Source organism: Oncorhynchus keta, chromosome 12 (assembly GCF_023373465.1).
Source record: "Oncorhynchus keta strain PuntledgeMale-10-30-2019 chromosome 12, Oket_V2, whole genome shotgun sequence".
In the NCBI taxonomy this organism is placed as follows: domain Eukaryota; kingdom Metazoa; phylum Chordata; class Actinopteri; order Salmoniformes; family Salmonidae; genus Oncorhynchus; species Oncorhynchus keta.
The window spans coordinates 18,469,572-18,489,089 of NC_068432.1; the positions used below are offsets into that span (position 1 = coordinate 18,469,572).

The window sequence follows — 19,518 nt, forward strand, 5'->3', positions numbered from 1 at the left end:
GGTGTTTTACACCTCCGTTGGTTTAGGATACGTCTTTCCTTAAAAAAAAAGACTGGACAGATCTCAAGAAATGTATCACATTGTACAATGAGCAATAATGTTGAAAATCCATAGAACAAAGAGATGCCTTTTACTTTTTTGACTAGTTCCAGAAATGATGTATGACTTGGCTACGTGACTGTCAACGTGATGTTCTATCAGATTGTATCAAAAGTATCTCCTGCTCAAGTAAATCTACAAGTAAACCAGACTAAACGACTGAAGAAAACTCACCCTCTCCTCCCTCTCCCTCAGGCTTGGACATGGCCATCTTCTGTCTGCTGTGCGGGAAGCGTTTCCAGACACAGCCGGCGCTCCAGCAGCACATGGAGGTCCACGCCGGCGTGCGCAGCTACATCTGCAGCGAGTGCAATCGCACCTTCCCCAGCCACACCGCGCTCAAACGCCACCTGCGCTCGCACACAGGTCAGTGGCAGTGGCAGAATACCGTTTAGTAGCAGCCATGTCCCCATCTCCCCTAGAGCACTAGGACACACACCTATAGGCCAGGATACCGTTTAGTAGCAGCCAAGTCCCCATCTCCCCTAGAGCACTAGGACACACACCTATAGGCCACCTATAGGTCCCCATCTCCCTAGAGCAGGACACACACCTATAGGCCAGAATACCGTTTAGTAGCAGCCAAGTCCCCATCTCCCCTAGAGCACTAGGACACACACCTATAGGCCAGAATACCGTTTAGTAGCAGCCAAGTCCCCATCTCCCCTAGAGCACTAGGACACACACCTATAGGCCAGAATACCGTTTAGTAGCAGCCAAGTCCCCATCTCCCCTAGAGCACTAGGACACACACCTATAGGCCAGAATACCGTTTAGTAGCAGCCAAGTCCCCATCTCCCCTAGACCACTAGGACACACACCTATAGGCCAGAATACCGTTTAGTAGCAGCCAAGTCCCCATCTCCCCTAGACCACTAGGACACACCTATAGGCCAGAATACCGTTTAGTAGCAGCCATGTCCCCATCTCCCTAGACCACTAGGACACACACCTATAGGCCAGAATACCGTTTAGTAGCAGCCATGTCCCCATCTCCCCTAGAGCACTAGGACACACACCTATAGGCCAGAATACCGTTTAGTAGCAGCCAAGTCCCCATCTACCCTAGAGCACTAGGACACACACCTATAGGCCAGAATACCGTTTAGTAGCAGCCATGTCCCCATCTCCCCTAGAGCACTAGGACACACACCTATAGGCCAGAATACCGTTTAGTAGCAGCCATGTCCCCATCTCCCTAGACCACTAGGACACACACCTATAGGCCAGAATACCGTTTAGTAGCAGCCATGTCCCCATCTCCCCTAGACCACTAGGACACACACCTATAGGCCAGAATACCGTTTAGTAGCAGCCATGTCCCCATCTCCCCTAGACCACTAGGACACACACCTATAGGCCAGAATACCGTTTAGTAGCAGCCAAGTCCCCATCTCCCTAGACCACTAGGACACACACCTATAGGCCAGAATACCGTTTAGTAGCAGCCAAGTCCCCATCTCCCCTAGACCACTAGGACACACACCTATAGGCCAGAATACCGTTTAGTAGCAGCCAAGTCCCCATCTCCCCTAGACCACTAGGACACACACCTATAGGCCAGAATACCGTTTAGTAGCAGCCAAGTCCCCATCTCCCCTAGACCACTAGGACACACACCTATAGGCCAGAATACCGTTTAGTAGCAGCCATGTCCCCATCTCCCCTAGACCACTAGGACACACACCTATAGGCCAGAATACCATTTAGTAGCAGCCAAGTCCCCATCTCCCCTAGAGCACTAGGACACACACCTATAGGCCAGAATACCGTTTAGTAGCAGCCAAGTCCCCATCTCCCCTAGAGCACTAGGACACACACCTATAGGCCAGAATACCGTTTAGTAGCAGCCATGTCCCCATCTCCCCTAGAGCACTAGGACACACACCTATAGGCCAGAATACCGTTTAGTAGCAGCCAAGTCCCCATCTCCCCTAGAGCACTAGGACACACACCTATAGGCCAGAATACCGTTTAGTAGCAGCCATGTCCCCATCTCCCCTAGAGCACTAGGACACACACCTATAGGCCAGAATACCGTTTAGTAGCAGCCATGTCCCCATCTCCCCTAGAGCACTAGGACACACACCTATAGGCCAGAATACCGTTTAGTAGCAGCCAAGTCCCCATCTCCCCTAGAGCACTAGGACACACACCTATAGGCCAGAATACCGTTTAGTAGCAGCCATGTCCCCATCTCCCCTAGAGCACTAGGACACACACCTATAGGCCAGAATACCGTTTAGTAGCAGCCATGTCAAGTCCCCATCTCCCCTAGACCACTAGGACACACACCTATAGGCCAGAATACCGTTTAGTAGCAGCCATGTCCCCATCTCCCCTAGACCACTAGGACACACACCTATAGGCTAGAATACCGTTTAGTAGCAGCCATGTCCCCATCTCCCCTAGACCACTAGGACACACACCTATAGGCCAGAATACCGTTTAGTAGCAGCCATGTCCCCATCTCCCCTAGAGCACTAGGACACACACCTATAGGCCAGAATACCGTTTAGTAGCAGCCATGTCCCCATCTCCCCTAGAGCACTAGGACACACACCTATAGGCCAGAATACCGTTTAGTAGCAGCCATGTCAAGTCCCCATCTCCCCTAGACCACTAGGACACACACCTATAGGCCAGAATACCGTTTAGTAGCAGCCATGTCCCCATCTCCCCTAGACCACTAGGACACACACCTATAGGCCAGAATACCGTTTAGTAGCAGCCATGTCCCCATCTCCCCTAGACCACTAGGACACACACCTATAGGCCAGAATACCGTTTAGTAGCAGCCAAGTCCCCATCTCCCCTAGACCACTAGGACACACACCTATAGGCCAGAATACCGTTTAGTAGCAGCCATGTCCCCATCTCCCCTAGACCACTAGGACACACACCTATAGGCCAGAATACCGTTTAGTAGCAGCCAAGTCCCCATCTCCCCTAGACCACTAGGACACACACCTATAGGCCAGAATACCGTTTAGTAGCAGCCAAGTCCCCATCTCCCCTAGACCACTAGGACACACCTATAGGCCAGAATACCGTTTAGTAGCAGCCAAGTCCCCATCTCCCCTAGACCACTAGGACACACACCTATAGGCCAGAATACCGTTTAGTAGCAGCCAAGTCCCCATCTCCCCTAGACCACTAGGACACACACCTATAGGCCAGAATACCATTTAGTAGCAGCCAAGTCCCCATCTCCCCTAGAGCACTAGGACACACACCTATAGGCCAGAATACCGTTTAGTAGCAGCCAAGTCCCCATCTCCCCTAGAGCACTAGGACACACACCTATAGGCCAGAATACCGTTTAGTAGCAGCCATGTCCCCATCTCCCTAGAGCACTAGGACACACACCTATAGGCCAGAATACCGTTTAGTAGCAGCCAAGTCCCCATCTCCCCTAGAGCACTAGGACACACACCTATAGGCCAGAATACCGTTTAGTAGCAGCCATGTCCCCATCTCCCCTAGAGCACTAGGACACACACCTATAGGCCAGAATACCGTTTAGTAGCAGCCATGTCCCCATCTCCCAGAGCACTAGGACACACACCTATAGGCCAGAATACCGTTTAGTAGCAGCCAAGTCCCCATCTCCCCTAGAGCACTAGGACACACACCTATAGGCCAGAATACCGTTTAGTAGCAGCCATGTCCCCATCTCCCCTAGAGCACTAGGACACACACCTATAGGCCAGAATACCGTTTAGTAGCAGCCATGTCCCCATCTCCCCTAGACCACTAGGACACACACCTATAGGCTAGAATACCGTTTAGTAGCAGCCATGTCCCCATCTCACCTAGACCACTAGGACACACACCTATAGGCCAGAATACCGTTTAGTAGCAGCCATGTCCCCATCTCCCCTAGAGCACTAGGACACACACCTATAGGCTAGAATACCGTTTAGTAGCAGCCATGTCCCCATCTCCCCTAGACCACTAGGACACACACCTATAGGCCAGAATACCGTTTAGTAGCAGCCATGTCCCCATCTCCCCTAGACCACTAGGACACACACCTATAGGCCAGAATACCGTTTAGTAGCAGCCATGTCCCCATCTCCCCTAGAGCACTAGGACACACACCTATAGGCCAGAATACCGTTTAGTAGCAGCCAAGTCCCCATCTCCCCTAGACCACTAGGACACACACCTATAGGCCAGAATACCGTTTAGTAGCAGCCAAGTCCCCATCTCCCCTAGAGCACTAGGACACACACCTATAGGCCAGAATACCGTTTAGTAGCAGCCAAGTCCCCATCTCCCCTAGAGCACTAGGACACACACCTATAGGCCAGAATACCGTTTAGTAGCAGCCATGTCCCCATCTCCCCTAGAGCACTAGGACACACACCTATAGGCCAGAATACCGTTTAGTAGCAGCCAAGTCCCCATCTCCCCTAGAGCACTAGGACACACACCTATAGGCCAGAATACCGTTTAGTAGCAGCCATGTCCCCATCTCCCCTAGAGCACTAGGACACACACCTATAGGCCAGAATACCGTTTAGTAGCAGCCATGTCCCCATCTCCCCTAGAGCACTAGGACACACACCTATAGGCCAGAATACCGTTTAGTAGCAGCCAAGTCCCCATCTCCCCTAGAGCACTAGGACACACACCTATAGGCCAGAATACCGTTTAGTAGCAGCCATGTCCCCATCTCCCCTAGAGCACTAGGACACACACCTATAGGCCAGAATACCGTTTAGTAGCAGCCATGTCCCCATCTCCCCTAGACCACTAGGACACACACCTATAGGCTAGAATACCGTTTAGTAGCAGCCATGTCCCCATCTCCCCTAGACCACTAGGACACACACCTATAGGCTAGAATACCGTTTAGTAGCAGCCATGTCCCCATCTCCCCTAGACCACTAGGACACACACCTATAGGCCAGAATACCGTTTAGTAGCAGCCATGTCCCCATCTCCCCTAGAGCACTAGGACACACACCTATAGGCCAGAATACCGTTTAGTAGCAGCCATGTCCCCATCTCCCCTAGAGCACTAGGACACACACCTATAGGCCAGAATACCGTTTAGTAGCAGCCATGTCAAGTCCCCATCTCCCCTAGACCACTAGGACACACACCTATAGGCCAGAATACCGTTTAGTAGCAGCCATGTCCCCATCTCCCCTAGACCACTAGGACACACACCTATAGGCCAGAATACCGTTTAGTAGCAGCCAAGTCCCCATCTCCCCTAGACCACTAGGACACACACCTATAGGCCAGAATACCGTTTAGTAGCAGCCATGTCCCCATCTCCCCTAGACCACTAGGACACACAGCTATAGGCCAGAATACCGTTTAGTAAGCAGCCATGTCCCCATCTCCCCTAGAGCACTAGGACACACACCTATAGGCCAGAATACCGTTTAGTAGCAGCCATGTCCCCATCTCCCCTAGAGCACTAGGACACACACCTATAGGCCAGAATACCGTTTAGTAGCAGCCAAGTCCCCATCTCCCCTAGAGCACTAGGACACACACCTATAGGCCAGAATACCGTTTAGTAGCAGCCAAGTCCCCATCTCCCCTAGACCACTAGGACACACACCTATAGGCCAGAATACCGTTTAGTAGCAGCCATGTCCCCATCTCCCCTAGACCACTAGGACACACACCTATAGGCCAGAATACCGTTTAGTAGCAGCCATGTCCCCATCTCCCCTAGAGCACTAGGACACACACCTATAGGCCAGAATACCGTTTAGTAGCAGCCATGTCCCCATCTCCCCTAGAGCACTAGGACACACACCTATAGGCCAGAATACCGTTTAGTAGCAGCCAAGTCCCCATCTCCCCTAGACCACTAGGACACACACCTATAGGCTAGAATACCGTTTAGCAGCAGCCATGTCCCCATCTCCCCTAGAGCACTAGGACACACACCTATAGGCCAGAATACCGTTTAGTAGCAGCCATGTCCCCATCTCCCCTAGAGCACTAGGACACACACCTATAGGCCAGAATACCGTTTAGTAGCAGCCATGTCCCCATCTCACCTAGACCACTAGGACACACACCTATAGGCCAGAATACCGTTTAGTAGCAGCCATGTCCCCATCTCACCTAGACCACTAGGACACACACCTATAGGCCAGAATACCGTTTAGTAGCAGCCATGTCCCCATCTCACCTAGACCACTAGGACACACACCTATAGGCCAGAATACCGTTTAGTAGCAGCCATGTCCCCATCTCACCTAGACCACTAGGACACACACCTATAGGCCAGAATACCGTTTAGTAGCAGCCATGTCCCCATCTCCCCTAGAGCACTAGGACACACACCTATAGGCCAGAATACCGTTTAGTAGCAGCCATGTCCCCATCTCCCCTAGAGCACTAGGACACACACCTATAGGCCAGAATACCGTTTAGTAGCAGCCATGTCCCCATCTCCCCTAGAGCACTAGGACACACACCTATAGGCCAGAATACCGTTTAGTAGCAGCCATGTCCCCATCTCCCCTAGAGCACTAGGACACACACCTATAGGCCAGAATACCGTTTAGTAGCAGCCATGTCCCCATCTCACCTAGACCACTAGGACACACACCTATAGGCCACTCATGTTCCCCTGCAATAAACAGTCAACTCCAACTCCTTCTCTGACTACCCTACTAACACATGACACCGTCACAACATTGCGGAACGATTGTGAGAAGGTTGGTCAAGACGTTACCTTGTGCAATAATCACATTTCCATCCAACCTTGTTATGCGAGTAAAGTCATGTCGTGTGAAAAGGAAAAGGACAGCTGTTACGGAAACAGGAAGTGTCGGTACAATTTCACAAATGTCAACAGACAATTTGTTTGTTCGACATGGTGGGGAGCTTTTTGTGTCAAATTAATTCTGCAGCAATTGTGGTGGCAGCCATTTATGTGAAAATATTGATCAAATATGAATGGAACCATATTACTTTAGGTTTTTCTATTTGGTCAATTAAAAGTTATAGGACAAAGTACTTTTTATGTGCATTACGTCATCATGCACTGCTTTTTGTCCGCAACAAGTCTGTTTGATGGAAACAAAACTCTGGTGTGAAAATTGCATTTAAAAAAAATATATGTTTTAATATTTGCATGAAAATCTGTCAAATTGGATGGAAACCTAGCTGTTGTTGTGATGTTGGGGAAGGTAATAATTAGACTTTCACGATGTGACAAGATAGTTTGGCTATGTTGTGGCAACCAATTATGTCTAGTAGGGCACCATATATCCCAAACCAGGTGAAAGCAAGCCATAGACTTGCTAACAACTTACAGGGAAAAGGTTGACAATACAATCCCCTCAGGTCAACAGCTGTAAAGGGATCCATATTTCTTATGAAGGTGTGATGAGCTGTCCCGTTAACAGACATGGGTGACAGTATATTTGACAAGTGGCGATGGCTCAGTAGCCCAACAGAAAGAAGAACCGAATGCAGTACTATCAGTCTAGAGATGCAGGTTGGCATTTATTGGGATGACTCATGTACTGGAGGCCGCTCTGTAGGGCAGTCACTAGCTGGCACTGCCACAGGCATAAAATATTGTTTTAAACCTAACCCTTACCTTAACCCTAACTTTAACCACCCTGCTAACTTTATACCTAACCTTATATTAAGAAATCAAATCTAAATTTGGTTTAATTAATTTTTACAATATAGGCATTTTTGAGTTTGCTGTGGCCGATCTAGTGGAAATCGCTCAGGCCTGGCGCCAGGACAGGATTCATCCCAATAAACATCAACCTGTGTAGAGCCTGCAGGGCAACAGCACGTGTCTCACGGCATCATGTTCATGGCTCTGGCTGCGGAACATTGTTTCCTATTTAGGCCCATCTAACCCACTTCAAGTCTTCTTCCTAGAAGGAATCATGTTATCCCTGCTCAAAAAGACAGTGTTTCTACTTCCTAGTAGGCTAGTATACTATTGGCAAGGCTGAGTGAACAAACAGGGTGATCTGGTCATTTGGTGAATGAATATATGCCGTGATCAAACAGAGCTGCTATTTACCTCAAGGCTGGTTTGTTGGTGAGGAAAGGCCATGTTTAATACTATATGTTGTGATAGATCAAGGCTGGAGAGCGAAATAGCCTGATGGATGAGGTGATTCGGGGAGAAGCCCCTTTACCTTGACAGAATATGAGAACATGGAAATGAATCCCATTTCGCTAGCAAAGGATGAACGGTCTCTCTCGCATCCCTTTTTTTTCCTCTCTGCGACCTTAAATAACAGTCTCACTGTCAGAGCTGATCTAGCTCAGTCTCACAGATAAATAATTGAAATGAATGCGGCGAGATGAGCGCAGCCGGCCTATTTACAAGCAGAGGCGCTGCATTTTAGCGCGAGTGACAAGACGGGGCGGTCCTGTATACTGTACCCGTGTGTCTGCTACTCTGCTTTCACTGCAAACATCGAGAGAGGACACGCGGACGGTACCCACGCACGACTTGCTGAAATGTCATCCCAATCCCCATCTCGGCAGCAGCAGCCAGACACGGGCAGTGAGGCAGCAGCGTCTCGCTGCTTTGAACCTGATCCTCCGTAGGCGTGTATTAAATTACAATGAGCCAGTCGCAAGCACCCGTTTAATATTATGTGGGGGCCTTTGTCAAGGGATTAAAAAGTCCGCAAGACGCATAGTCATGGCGCCAGAAATAATTCCTAATTTCCAGAAAAAGGAAATAACTGGCAATTCTTAAATATATTTGCCCTTTGATGATATAATAATCTTGTTCGTGTTTCTGTGTGTACTACGCAGTAGTAGGTTACTTGTTGTAAGAGCGCAATAGTCAAGCAGTCCATCTGTTGGTTGCCCTTTTCCAACAAGACCATGGTCATCTCCGTCATGTCTTCTGCCATCTACCTCACAGCTGCAAGCACAACAGCTAGAGCGAGTACAATATACACAGTATTAGCATGCTTGATACAGAGGATTGCTTTAGAAAGCAGCTTCGCTGATGTCACCTACTGTTTTGACGTTGATTCAGTATTGAGGACAGAGAGAGGCAACCAATTTAATGATGCTTACTACAGTGAGTGTATCAATCTACCAATGATTTATTTCCTGGAGAAGGGTAGACTAACCCCACAGTCTCTCTCTCCCTCCCTATTTCCCTCTCACTTCTTCCTTTTTGTCTCTCTTCACCTGTCCCTCCCCATTTTCATTCTCTTTGATCGGCTGTCTAACCCTCTCCCTCCATCTTGCTGTCCCTGAAACACACAGACACACTGTTGTACAATGGGGGCTCATAATGATGGCAGTCATGGCAGCCTCCTCTGTCCTTCCTCACTCCCTCCATCCTCCCTCCCCTCCGTGCTTGCAGACGCGTGCTGCGGCCCAGGCCCTCGTTAATATTCCGTTGTTGCGCAGCGGCCGCTTGTTTTTAAACTAGGGGCCCATTTGCAGCAGGGTGTTTTGTGTTTGCAGCTGTTTGATAGTGCCAGGCTAGAGAGGGAGAAGGAGAGGGAGAGATGGCCCTGGCAGTGACAGAGCCCCCTGATTTACAGCCGCTTATCGCATAATGAACCTGCCCTCGCCAGGGCCTGGGGAGAGGGGGGCTAGGCAGCAGGTGTCGAGGCAGCAGGTACACTGTCCGCGCCAGCACCCCCAGGGGGCATGGAAACGCAGGTGGCAGTGCCCGGGGTACCCAAGGCTCCACTCCCATACCACGGTTCTGCCTCTGTGTGCTGGGTCCTCATCTGTGCCCCCTCGCTGTCATTAGACCCCAGGCATTGTGTCTTCGATCCCAACAGGCATTGAAAGAGAGAGAGAGACTTCTGATTTACGATGCTGCATCTCCAGTGCCTGGGAGCTAATGGATTCCTGACTAAATGAAGTCCTGCCTGGCATTTGGATTGCACAACACAATGTGATTATGGCATATTTTTTTTTTCTTCATGTCAAACATGGACTTTTTTCATAGGGAAGCAATGAAGTCCGCTCCCCTGCTAATAAGAATGACATTTTGAAGTGTTAGTTATATATGTAGTGTATGACTTATAACACATTGCCTATGTGCATTTGAAGGTACATAACCTTCCGTAGTCTGTGCACTGAGCATTAGCATGTTCTCCTCCGGATTGGTCTAGTTGGAGCTCAGCCTGCTTCTAATTAAAGGCAGGTGAATCTCAGCTCCATTATTATTCCTGTAGCGTCGCACGGGCCCCGCCGCGCTCTGTGATGGATTGTGATCTCTGCAGCAACTGAAACGCTAGAAAGAGCACAATGTCTTACAGCGGGAGCCACTGATAACTTCATGCAGACAAATAAAGACTGTCACTTTTATTGATTTTGACCCTCCCCCTTCTCTCTTCATCCCTCCACTCTTGATTCTCCCTCTTTCTCTCTATATCTCTCACTTTTTCGCTGTCTTTTTTGTCACTGCCCTCCCTTTCAAAATTATCCCCTCAACCCGAAAGCCAAACTCTCCAGGCGTCACCCCCCCCACCATTTAAGGGTGCGTCTCCAATGAAAATACGTGCTGGAGGAAATTGACATTGTCTCTTAACGGGGGTGATGGGTGCCAGAGCATGACAGTACATAACGAGAAATGCAATTTATTCCTAGGCACGGTGCCGCTCGGACAGCCAGATAATGAAACGCGTAGGTCATTGGCGATGACTTAAACCTTCAGCGGCTGAGTGAAATGCATTAAATATCAAGAACATTACACGCCTGGCAGCGTGGCGCATCTGTAGTGGGGAGCGAATGATGTATGGGAGGCTGCTAGTCAGACACAGGAAAGCAATTAGTAGCCGAGCGCTGGAGAGAGCCCCCGCATATCATAATATCCCTGATTATTGACATCTGAATACCAATTACACGAGTGGCACCAGGGCGGCAAGGGTACAGTATTCTAATTTGACCTACACAAAGAGAGAACTTGAGAGTGGACTGGGAAAAAAGAGGGGTGCTATCTCGTTAGTGTTAATAAGAATGTTTGAGTTCTGCCGCTGATAGCTCAGTGTGATTGTGAAGCTATGCTAGCCTTTGTCACGTGATTCATCTTCGCATTGAATGGAAAACCAATTGTACTTTTATTTCTGTATGGCCATTGGTATATTTGTCAATTAATTTTTTTGCATTTACATGTTATGTCTATTTGCAGCCATAACACAAAGATACGAGTGGACTCCAATGAGTTTTTTCCCCTTCCCTTATCCCCCGTGTTCAGCAGGTGACCATCCATATGAGTGCGAGTTCTGCGGGAGCTGCTTCCGTGACGAGAGCACTCTGAAGGGCCACAAGCGCATCCACACCGGGGAAAAGCCCTACGAATGTAACGGCTGTGGAAAGAAGTTCAGCCTCAAGCACCAGCTGGAGACCCACTACCGTGTGCACACAGGTACTGTATGCATTGTTAGGTTCACAATGGACAGGAAAGTCCACTCCATTACACTGGAAATATGCCAATAGAATGTCAGCTTCCTAACACGGATAAAAATGTCAGCTCTGTTGCAGTGGGAAAATGTCAGCTATGATACACAGGAGAGCTTTCAACGAATAGAGTTAGTGTACTATACTAATAGTTTCTACCAGTAGTTCCCACTGGACACTAAGTCAAGACACTAGAGATCTGCCTCGGCTCCATAACGGATTGAGTTCAGTGCTGTAACACAGAAGGAGGGGAAGTGTATGTAAAATTGGCAATTTAATGTATGTGTTCGATAGTGTTATACTGGGCATTAAGAAGGGCTGGGATCAGTGTGTGTAGTAGAATGCGTACAGTAGATTGCTACAAGGCATACTATAAGCAGACTGTTTTTATGAATGATTCCAAGGGCCAGTAAACAGAACCTTGGTGAGGATCCTCTAAATTGACACCAGGCCTTTACAGCTCCATAAAGGTGTCAACCAGGTGTCAGTCAGTCTCAGGGACTTGTCACTCTTGTGTTGGCTGAATTTACATCCCCAAACATTAGGATTAGGGACCTGTGCTGTTACTCTGGATTACTCAGGTTGCCTCGATGGGGGCACACACACACACACACACACACACACACACACACACACACACACCACCTAGCCTCCGAGGGCTGCTGTTGAGCCAAGGCTTTACCCGCTCCAACCCCCCACCAAAACTCGCCCCCCGTCTTCCATTCAATAAGCCAGCTGTTAAGCCGCGCTATCAAGGCAGCCTGTCAAATAATTGGCTTTTTCTCTCCCAACCCCCTTTCCCCTTTTGTGGGGGCCAGGGGCCTTATTTTGCGGTGAGCCGGAGCGCACTGGAGATAACAAGAGCTAGTGACAAGCTCACAGTCAAAGGCCACCGCGCACAAAAGGGAGCCGCTTGATGAATCATCGACATTGGAAACCTCCCACCCTCCTTCCCCCTTCCCGAGTCCCACCTGTCAATTGCAGATCAATACCAAGCCTCATTTGCAATTCATTATTGCCCGGTTATCTGAGGCGACCCTGTTTACAGTGTGGTTATTGTCAACACTGCTGACGTGTGAGGCCTCTGCAGGCAGCACGCCCCGTAATGACAGTCTTCTTGGCGTGGCTATTTGCATAGGCGGGTAAACACAACCTTGACCCCCTTTTCCTACGGGGGTCAGGTCCAATGCGTCGAAAAAAGACAACTATAAGAGTAGATGCAGCGACACACATCAGAGCGATATCCATCGGCAGCCAGCGACAAGAAGCCTCTCTCTCTGTAACGTGGCACGAACGCTGGCATCGTTCACATGCGACACCTCATTTCAAATGCCGTTGGTAAAGGTCGGCATTTACATGTCTAATTTGCGCCTGTCGGATTGAGCGCTGGGGATTATTCCTCACCATCACTCTAGTCATTTGCACGTTTAGGAGTTCTGGTCCTGAATATCACATGCACAGGAATGTAGAGGTTTTGGAACCGCCGAGAATCAAATGTAATCCAATTGAAGTTGTGATTTGGTGTTTAAAAATGGCATAGGTCCTTTTGTAATTGAAGTGTTAGCCATTTAGATGTGACAAAATGTACATCTGTATAATTGAATGCAGGAGTTTGGTTTGTAAAGCACATTATAGGGGCAGTTGAGAGATTGATTTTAAAGCCATTTCTGCACCGCACCACTATATGAAATACCATTATCTACGATGACATACACTTTTCAATTTGGTCGTGGGGATTTTATAGACATCATAGTCATTGCTAATTGAGACCACTAGATATTTTTGTATCTTCCTGCTAGCAGAAGTGTAGGAAGCTCTAAAAGAAAGTTGATACTTCAAGTCTGCCTTGTAAATGTATACTAAACAGTATACCCTCCTTTGCCCTCAAAACAGCCTCAATTCATTGGGGCATGGATTCTACAAGGTGTTGAAAGCGTTCCACAGGGATATTGGCCCATGTTGACTCCAATGCTTCCCACAGCTGTGTCAAGTTAGCTGGATGTCGTTTGGGTGGTGGACCATTCTTAATACCCACCGGAAACTGTTGTGCGTGAAAAACCCAGCAGCGTTGCAGTTCTTGGCAGACTCAAACTGGTGCGCCTGGCACCTACAGTACTACCATACCCCGTTAAAAAGCTTGTACATTTTTTGTCTTGCCCATTCACCCTCTGAATTGCACACATGCACAATCCATGTCTCAAAAATCCTATTTTAATGTGTCCTCCCCTTCATCTACACTGATTGAGGTGGATTTAACAAGTGACATCAATAAGGGATCATAGCTTTCACCTGGATTCACCTGGTCAGTCTGTCATAGATAAAGCAGGTGTTCTTAATGTTTTGTACACTCAGTGTACAACGTCATATAGAGTTCCCTTCCTCAGCCTGACGTTGTTCTTGTTGTTGTTGTTGTTGTTGTCGTCACCCTCCCCAGGTGAGAAGCCGTTTGAGTGCAAGCTGTGCCACCAGCGATCTAGGGACTACTCGGCCATGATCAAACACCTGCGCACCCACAACGGAGCGTCGCCCTACCAATGCACCATCTGCCTTGAGTACTGCCCCAGCCTCTCGGCCATGCAGAAGCACATGAAGGGCCACAAGCCCGAAGACGTCCCCCCAGACTGGAGGATAGAGAAGACCTACCTGTACCTCTGCTATGTCTGAGGCCTCCAGACGACAGCCCGGGGGAAGGAAGGAAGGAAGACAGGCAGAGTAGGAGGATGGGGGAGGATGAGGAGAAGGAGGAGGAGGACGAGGCCTGTGGCGAAGAAGTCAAGCGAGATAATCCATGAGATGGAAGCACAGGCGGTTTTTGAATGAGAAGAGAGCGAATGAGCAGAGGGCAAAGGTGGACACGGTGAGGAAAAGGGCTGGGCTAGGCGCAGGAAAACTGAGGTTCTGACCGAGAGGACATTTCCCCTTAAAATTCATGTCGTTCAGTACATCTATCTATGTTTGGTTTGGAGTTGTCATATTGCCTAACACAGAACCCGTCGGTGCGTCGATGGAGTTGTCCTTAAGTCTACCCACAGACTTGAGAGATGTCACCCAAGCCACACTTGTAACTGAACTGATTCTCAAAGGCTATCTGAACCCACACCTCCCCATCATTTTGACCACTGGCTCTCCCTAAATGTAGTTTTGACACCCTCGCCTTTTCTGGAATGGAATTGTATCCTACTGTAACTTGCGTGGGTCATTGCTCTCGTTCCATGACACAGTACTACAGATCCCCTCCTGATTTGATTGGATTAAACTGGACACCAAGTCATGTTCTGCTTGAGGAACATGTTGCAGTTGGCCCCTACCCAAGCCATTGTTTACCAGAGTGCTCCAAAATGGAGTCTTCGGACCTGGTGGAGAGCACACAGAGCACTTAGAACCCTATAGTGGAGTAGTGCCATTCAGATAGCCCCTGAGAATCAGAGCCTAAGGGCCAGACCATGTGGCACATTTCAGCCAGCCCTATGGAAAAATAGCACCATTTATTGTACTGCATTAGCCGACGCGAAGTTGAATTTGATTGGGGCACAACACCTTCGTACCCACGCAGAGGGTTGTCTTTTGTACTGCAAGGGAGATGAACAGAGGATGATATTCCCATATCGGTCAGGTTTCACCGGAGCCTCTTGAGAGTCAAACCATGACTGTCACTTTTTTCATCTCGGTATCTTTGGCTCCGCATCATAGTTTATCATAGCTTCATTGCACAGGTAAAGACACATTACGACGACAGTCTCTGTTTGATGTTTATATCAGATCTATTTTTGAGGGTTTTGCTCGCTGCGAAGCCGCTGTTCTTTTATCTCTTAAACCATAAATCTCTAGACACCATTAACTGGAGATGTTCATTTTTTGCCCGCTATAGATACTGGACTGATATTAATATACGTTTAACCAGATTATCATCAATTACACTAAGATTTAGTACATGGACTGACTCATAACATTTAACTATTTTCTCACATTAATAATCTCATAATCTCTATATGCCATTGTGATGGAGACCAAAATGACAAAGGCTGCTGTGGATTGCTCCAAGGGGTGGTCGTAATGCCTTCATAATGCAATTATAAGGACATATGGCACCTGTTATAACAGGACATATATACTGTTATGTCGCGTGAAACCATAAATGTGACACCAGGTGGAAAATTGTGTTTCATGCGTAATTGTAACAGTGCTATATCAGTTGTCATAAGTGTCAAATATGTTGTCATAAGTTGTCGTAACCTGTTACGACAAGCATTTTATCTGTTCATATGGCAGCATAATGAAGACATTATGAGCACCACTGTCAGTTCAGTGTTACCATGGTAATCACATATCTGAATGATTAGCGGGGAGAGGGGGGTGGGTGGCTTCACTGATTGGAAGAGACATGGCCTGCCCAGCCCAGGGGGCGACCAGTAAGAAGACAGAATAAATCAACTCTTTATATATGGTTTTGTTCCTTCGCTTTGTCTCTGTTTCCTATTATGTCTTGATTTAGCTCAGCACATTGTACTTGAATTACCTCGTTTTTTTGTGACCTCATGTGCTTGTGTTTTTATTTCTTGTATTTTTTTTTTTGTGTGCGTGTGTCCGAAAGCTGCGTTGTTGCGCGAGGGAGATGTGACAAAGCAATGTGTACGCGAAAATTAAGTGCCACGGTGAAAAGAGATTTTTATTGTTGTGTATTTTTGTGCATTATTGTTACCAAACTTGGTATTTTTTTATGAACCTTGCTTGTTGAAAACCTGGTGGGGTCGGTCATTGTTTAAAAGCTACCTCTAAGTTGTTTTGTTTTAATTTTTGCAAAAGCACATTTGTTTTGCATTATTGCATCATGGCAACTTCATCTCATGCTTTCAAGTGTTGACTTGTCTTTTCACATCTGTAAGTGACATTTATATAAAGGGTAAGAGATGGTAGATATTGTTAGAAAAAAATGAAAATTAAACAAGTGTTTATTCTTCTCTTACAGTCTGCGTCCGTCCTCCCCTTACAGTAACCTTAAGAGCAGAGAAGAGATTTTAAGGCCTTAAGTATGGGGTAAGAGGGATGAACGCAGTAGAAGAAGAAATAGTACTTATAAGAGTTTAAAAAAGCATTAAACTTGAAAATATGTGAATAGAATTGTAGTTTTGTAATGTGAAAAAAAGGTCATGTACACAGCGATGTAGTGTGCCCTGGACAATTGGGACTGCAAGTGGTAATCAAAGAAGAAAGGAAGGTTAGGAAAAAAAGATCCTCTTGGTCGACAATTTCTCTCAAAGGAATGTATTCCTGAACAAGAGCCAACAGAGGCAGTTTGATATATAAAAATGGTGATATTTTTGTATTCGGTGTCAGTCCCTTTCCATTTGTCGAGAGTTTCAGCAGGGCAAATATTTGTATTTCTTTCTTTTTTTACCTAGTTTTTTTCCTCTGGTTTTGAATCTTTTGCCTTGCTCCTCTTTGGTAATGTTGGACGTATGTATGTGTGTGTGTGTGGTGTGTGTGTGTGTGAACATGTTGTATGTAGTAAGTGTTGCTTTCTGGATGTCAATGCATTGTAGGTGAAGGACTAAATCTGCCAAAAAAAATAAAAGAGATCATTCAAAATGGATGGCTGGGAGGCTGCCGTCGATCAATTAGTACACGTCATTCACAATTTTATTGCCAACATTTAGTTTTTGTACTTGAAGTGACAAAAAAAGGATGACATGGTCATAGTGGCCCATGGTTGTCTTGCCACTGTTTCTCCAACACTGTGAGCTGAGGGGTTTCCCTCGTCCAATTTTCACCATAATAATAACTTCAGTCAACATTCAGTGTGGCAGGCCAGAGAGCCCGAAACGATCACATCACACTTCAATGACTAGAGGTATTCAATCACATGCTCTTATTGTTGTCTGAATGTTTTATACTTTTGTGTGTGTGTGTGTGTGTGTGTGTGTGTGTGTGTGTGTGTGTGTGTGTGTGTGTGTGTGTGTGTGCATAAATGAAAGTGCGTATCCGCGTGCGTGTATTAATGAAAAATGCACTAATCAGATACAAAATAAAAAACAATGCTCTATGCTACTTTTCTCTCGACATGTTGAAAGAAAATCCATTGGTATTGATATAGTTCTTCCCTCAATGTTACTCTGTTTCTGTAATATCTTTGTGCCTAAAATGGAAATTGTTCAACAAAAATGTCCATCTATATCTGCTTAGTTTCTGTACTTTCAGAAGATAATAAATGGTGTCTCCAGCACTCTAGGGATGTCATGACGATTTGAGATGACCTGATTTTCTGATTAAGAATCAAAAAAGGAGCTGTCATCTAGGACTGCTTTAGCCTAAAATTGGTAGTGGGCAAAACTACCTTTTGATGTTTTAGTTTTTTGTTCTTCGTCTGTAATTGACACCCAAAAGCAATGTAATTAGTTTACGCACAAAAAGCAAGGAAGAACATTTTCAATTTAAAGATGATAGAACAGTCCCGGGCCATGGAAATAGTATCCATTTTTTGTTTTCAATTTGTTCTGAAGGACATTTGCCTGTTCATTTTGGAAATCAAAGTCAAAGTATGTTTTTCATTGATAATATTTTGTTGTCAGCAACAGGTTTGCTGAGCAGTTAATGTCCTTCCAACCACTTTGGCAGCTTGTCAAAACCATAGTGTTTCCCCAGCTTAACATTAGGACTTTTCTGTTATTAAGTACTTGTTTTGAAATTGCATTTAAAAAATATATTTTTTAAAGCTGTACGAAATCATGGCATCCCTGGAGTAGGCACTCTGTGTTTCAGTGTGGTGTTCTAGAACGAGTAGCCATTTTATGCAGTGTTGCCATGCATGTGCCATTTGAGGTCTAAACTAAACTGTTTGAGTAACAAAGCACCAAGACATTGTCTTTTTTATATTGGCACTGAGGACCAATTGCCCTGTCGGACCAAGCATTACAAAGCTTTTTATGTAACAAAGCTTTCTCTCTCTCTTTCTCTGGCTTGTCTGTGATTTTGTTTCTTTCTTCCTTGTGACAGCACAAGTGCCAGTCGAGTTGCTCTGTATTCAGAAAATAGTGTTTTTATGATTTGAATTGTTATAGTTTTCGTCTACCTCAGCACCTAATCTTAGCCTAATCTTAGAAGGTGCCCAATTATTATTTTATTTTTCTCTTTTTTTGTTGTCATTTGTATAAAAATGATTTTGTTTGCATTAGAGCTTTGCAAAGGTCCTTTGTCTTTTCCAGCGCCGTGCTGTGTCTGTGATCCTGCTTCCCATGTGCGAGTTGTGCCACGGATCCCAGCATCTGTCTGTTGATTTAGTGGTTTTTCTTTCAGTTTAGGATCAGACACATCTCTTTGTAACATTTCAGTGTTTCTCTGATGGAGTGTAAAAAAAAATAAAAAAATAAAAGAGATTAAATGCTGCAGGTTTTCTTCTCCATGTTGTCACTAAGTACATTTTGTGCCTTCGATAGTGAAAGATAATATTTTTTACATCCTACTAACAGTAGATTGTTTTGTAGTGAACATTTTTTGTATTTTTATTTATGAGTCTCATATGAAAAATAACAATGTTCAGTTGTATACCTTCAATCTGCAGTTAGAAAATAAATAAAACATCGACTTGAGTTTGTCTGCCTGTTTTCTAATGTGGTGCTTCCCTTCTCGTTCTGGGTGACCCATTCCTGATATGCTATGTGGACTCTTCAGGTGCTTCCCTTCTCGTTCTGGGTGACTCATTCCTGATATGCTATGTGGATTCTTCAGGTGCTTCCCTTCTCGTTCTGGGTGACCCATTCCTGATATGCTATGTGGATTCTTCAGGTGCTTCCCTTCTCGTTCTGGGTGACCCATTCCTGATATGCTATGTGGACTCTTCAGGTGCCTACCATACGTTGTTGATGCTAAGAATAATGACAGGGTTACAGAATACACAGCATCTTTGAGAGCCATACTGCAGTTATGTTTTGTTATGCAGAACTGTGAGTGTCTGTCTGTCTGGCTGTCTACATGTGTGCTCTTTTGTGCGTTTGTGAGAGTATGTGAGTGCATCTGTCTGTGTGT

At 46.4% G+C, this 19,518-nt stretch overlaps 1 protein-coding gene across 3 annotated transcripts in view; it reads left to right on the plus strand.

Annotated features, from left to right (window-relative positions):
• LOC118391052 (zinc finger and BTB domain-containing protein 16-A) overlaps nt 1-19,082 on the plus strand; it is a 155,848-nt gene extending 136,766 nt beyond the window's left edge. For 2 of the 3 annotated variants that reach the window (XM_035782023.2, XM_035782024.2), the window contains exons 5-7: nt 295-465; nt 11,297-11,467; nt 13,934-19,082. In XM_035782023.2, coding sequence (XP_035637916.1) covers nt 295-465; nt 11,297-11,467; nt 13,934-14,163 — 572 coding nt within the window. In that variant the 3' untranslated portion in view covers nt 14,164-19,082. The remainder of the gene's footprint in view (nt 1-294; nt 466-11,296; nt 11,468-13,933) is intronic. The other variant, XM_035782025.2, reaches the window with a different exon arrangement.
• Nucleotides 19,083-19,518: the final 436 nt, after the last annotated feature.